Raw genomic sequence first — 4,016 nt, forward strand, 5'->3', positions numbered from 1 at the left:
AAAAAAAAAAAAAAAAGAAAAAACAAAAAAAAATCAAAGAGTAGATTTCCGACGAAAGCAGGGAGGAGGGTGCAACACTCGAGATGGTGACAGGTGGCTAGAGGTTTCATTGCCAGCCGAAGGATCTCCCTGATTGTACTCAACAGAGGAAAAGAAGCTCCATATTTTGATCAACAATGCGGGAGTGATGATGTGCCCCTATTCTAAGACAACAGATGGCTTTGAAACCCACTTTGGAGTCAACCACCTGGGTAAGTATCTTTGTGTGGTTAAAGGTGAGCTATAATCCACCTTGACCTCTCAGGAAGATGACTCTGCCCGGTACTCAGGATCTCCATTGATCCTCATAGAGCATCTTAGGATCCTCATAGGATCCCTCACCACAAGATACATTGCTCGTTTGCACTTTTTTAAGCAGTCAAAACTGTGACTCTGTGTTTCTATTCAGAAGCCCCCATCTCAGAAAAAACTAGGGAGAAAAATGCCATCCTTAGATGGGGTAATGGCAACGTGGGGCTTGCTGGGCAGAGCCAACCTGTGGGTATTCGGGATCTGGATTTGGCAGGGAAAGTGACATCCACACGAGAACCAAAAAAATCCTTGGGCTGGTGTGTGGGGGTAAGTGGACCTTGCGAAGTTGATACACAAGATAGATTGGCGTTCAGAGTTCAAGATTAATGCTCTAGTCACGGGAGCATGTGGCATATTCTAAGCGAATGTTATTTTCGCTGACTATTTTAGCTTTCTTTCTGTATGAGTATATGAGAACCCACAGTTAGGCAGAGAAATTGGAGACAAGCAGATGGGAATATAAACAATAGGTACAAAAATCTAGATTAAATATCATTGATGCAGTCTAGCTTTGGCCCTTGCTTTTGACTAACTTAAAGGAAGTGACCATTTAGCACGGAGTGATTCAGGCTTTATTCACATGCAGAAGACAGTGAGCCAAAATGAAAATTCTCTCTTCTGTTCCCATACCCTGAGCCTGAGCCTAGAGATATTCTACCCTTGAGTTTTCCTTTTGGATTTCTTTGTAGGCCATTTTCTTCTTACATACCTGCTTTTGGGGCGGCTGAAGGAGTCTGCTCCCTCACGGGTGGTAAACCTATCCTCAGTGGCCCACCTTGGTGGCAAGATCCGTTTCCATGACCTCCAGGGAGAGAAGCACTACTGCCGTGGCTTCGCCTATTGTCACAGCAAGCTGGCCAATATACTTTTCACCCGAGAGCTGGCCAAGAGACTCCAAGGTATGTGTGGGGAAACAATAAAGTATTTTATCATTTAAATAATTAAAAACAGGACCCTTAGTCCAGATTATAGGTTCATAGAAACTTCTGGAACCAGGATGTTGAACATACGTTATTTTAGTACTATTCTGCATGGTTCGGAAAATGATCTTTGATAGCTGTGCTTTTTGTTTTGAATGAGTGAGTTTATTAAATATGTAGGGAGCAAAAATAAAAGAATAAAGAGTAGTAACAGAGAGAACAGTGGACAGATACTAAAACACCAGATTGGGCACTAACAACATCTAGCAGAGACTCTCGCCCAGTTGAGAGAGCAAATAAAAGAGAATGTCAGGGTCTTCCAAACACCTAGCAGAAACTAACCGAGGAAGCCCCATTGTGGCAGTCAGTCGGAGTCCTGATTGAGAGTTCTAGATAGAGCATAAAACTGTTTCTCAGCAAAAGAGCAAATAGCTCCAGATAAACAGAACATTAGCAAAGCAGGCAGGCACCTAAAACATCCAGCAGAAACCGAGTATTGAAATTGAAGCAGTCAGCCGGAATCCTCCGTTGAGCTTTTTCTCCACGGTGAGCCTCCGGTAGCTGGACTTTTAACTCCCTGCTCCTATTCCAGGCATTTTAACGTTACAGGATAGACAATGAATAACCTTGGTTGGGAACCGCTTCCCTTCTAGCTGCTCTCAAGGACACATTTTTAACACCCTTAGTTGCTTGCCACGCTTGCCATTCTTCCGTCTTCCCATTACAGAGCCAGCGGCCATCCTGACCTAGGAAAGATCAGGGCAGGTTGGAAGATGTTTGACATAAATATGCTTCAGTGTGAAGGAGGGCAACTCCATTTCCAGAGCTTCCCAGTGAGTCCCAACAGAACGTAAACATTTACCGGTACGATGTACCTTATAAGAAGGACCATGGTGTGTCGAGGAGACTGAGGTTACTAACAGAATGGAGTCGCTGTCCCTCAGGAAGTCCTGGGCTGAAGAGGTTGGAACTCTGGAAAGTTGCCTATGTTGGCTGCCTCTTTGCCTCTTTTGTTTTGTTTTTACAACAACCCTTGGTAACAGTCGGAGTGGGTAAGAATATTCCCACTTTATAGGTCAGAACTGAAATCCATGGAAACGGCTAGCTCAAGATTATACGATAAATAGAGGCATCAGACAACCTCAGGGATTACTTCTGTAGTTCATAGAGAGCCAGAACTGGGACATGGGCTCTCCGCTCTAAGCTCTTCCTCTCGTGTACCTTACACTGAGTTCTGCTAAGCTTCTGTGAGGGAGATAGGGCTGGATTTCAGGCTCCTGGGTCTGAGGTTTTGCCCTTCCATATACTAAACTACTTGTGCATATGTAGACATGTTCCTTTAACTTCCTTGGCTGCCTCGTCAGCTATAAAATGAGACCCTAATCCTTAATAATTCTGCTCTTCCCTGGGGTCTAGATAATCTGTGGGTCCTGATCTCTCTGAGTTTAGGGGACTGTTTGCTATTGTGAATAATTCAGAATCTGGGAAGAATGGCCAGTATCAGAATGTCAGAGCAGGAGAATAAGATAATCGTGGCAATAAATAGTAATGACAGGGAGCTTTGCGTGCCAGGCACCGTATAAGCCTCCAAATGTTCTTAGGAGATGAAGATAAGCATTATTATTTTCCTCTATCTATGAATGAAGAGAAAGCACAGCTGTATTGAGGAATTTGTTCAAGTGCGTCTCCCAGCTGAGACAGTTCTCACTCAAGAATCCAGCAATAAGAATCACTTTCCATGTCGGCCAGCAGACTGCTACCTATGACCTTGGCAATTTATTTAGTTGCTCCGTGTCTCCATTTTCTTAGCTGTACATAGGCATCTTAATGCTACCTACTGCTGCATAAGCCTCTTTTCAGAGCTAAGACATGACCGGCCTCTGTCCCCTGCTCTCCAAGTCCCCCCTGCCTCTGATTAGTTGAGTAAGAAGTGCTGTTCCAAAAAAGGAGAAGGAAAAGGGAGACGCAGGATTGCCTGACCTTGGGGTCACACCTGTGCTGGGTAAAGCAGGTGTGAGGAAAAACGACACCTCTCAGCATCAGGTGGTCAAGAGTTTTGGCCGGGCCTTTGGAGACAGTCTGAGGTAGTGAGGAGCCGGGTGAGAAGCACAGACTCTGTGTTGAAACTGAGTACTAAGGCACATAAGGACTTGGCTCATAACCCTCCCTCACAGTGTTCTGCAGGTCAGTTGAGGAGGAGGTTTCTTTGACAAGCCACAATTACGGATCCTGATGATAGTCCATACCAAATCAGTGTATTCTTTTCAACGATTTATTTCCCTGAAGAGAATACCTCCTCAACCAATCAAGGCTGTATGTACAATCAGATTTATCACCCACATATTAACAATAACGGCATCATTTGTCTCAGTATTCTGAGGTTACAGCAGTCTCCTGCTTGGATTATTTCCTAAGTTACCTTATCCGTTATGTCCACTGCTAAGTGATCCAAAAGTGCCTGCCCCCTTTGTGCCAGAGAGTGTATAAATCTACAAAACAACGCTACAGGCAAGAGCACATCCAAGGAACAGATTCTAGAAAGATGCCGTGCAATGCTGCCCTGAATGCAGGAGAACCTGCATTGTAACTGGAATGGAGTCCAAATTGCTGTTCCTGTGTTGATTTTCTTATCCAGCTGTTCCCTTGTCAGGCCTCACCTTTATTTTATTTTCTTCCAGTTTTGGACAATAACTGCTTTCTAAAATAGTTACTAGTTGTCCAAGATTGATGATTTTTTTTTTTTTG

General features: G+C 44.1%; 1 protein-coding gene across 1 annotated transcript in view; it reads left to right on the forward strand.

The window, feature by feature from the left end:
- The window catches only part of Rdh12 (retinol dehydrogenase 12), a 12,520-nt gene that overhangs the window by 3,569 nt on the left and 4,935 nt on the right, over window positions 1-4,016 (forward strand). Inside the window, exons 4-5 of the mRNA XM_005343263.2 lie at window positions 147-251; window positions 1,041-1,250. Of these exons, the coding sequence (XP_005343320.1) occupies window positions 147-251; window positions 1,041-1,250 (315 nt within the window). The remainder of the gene's footprint in view (window positions 1-146; window positions 252-1,040; window positions 1,251-4,016) is intronic.

Source organism: Microtus ochrogaster, chromosome 1 (assembly GCF_000317375.1).
Source record: "Microtus ochrogaster isolate Prairie Vole_2 chromosome 1, MicOch1.0, whole genome shotgun sequence".
NCBI lineage: Eukaryota > Metazoa > Chordata > Mammalia > Rodentia > Cricetidae > Microtus > Microtus ochrogaster.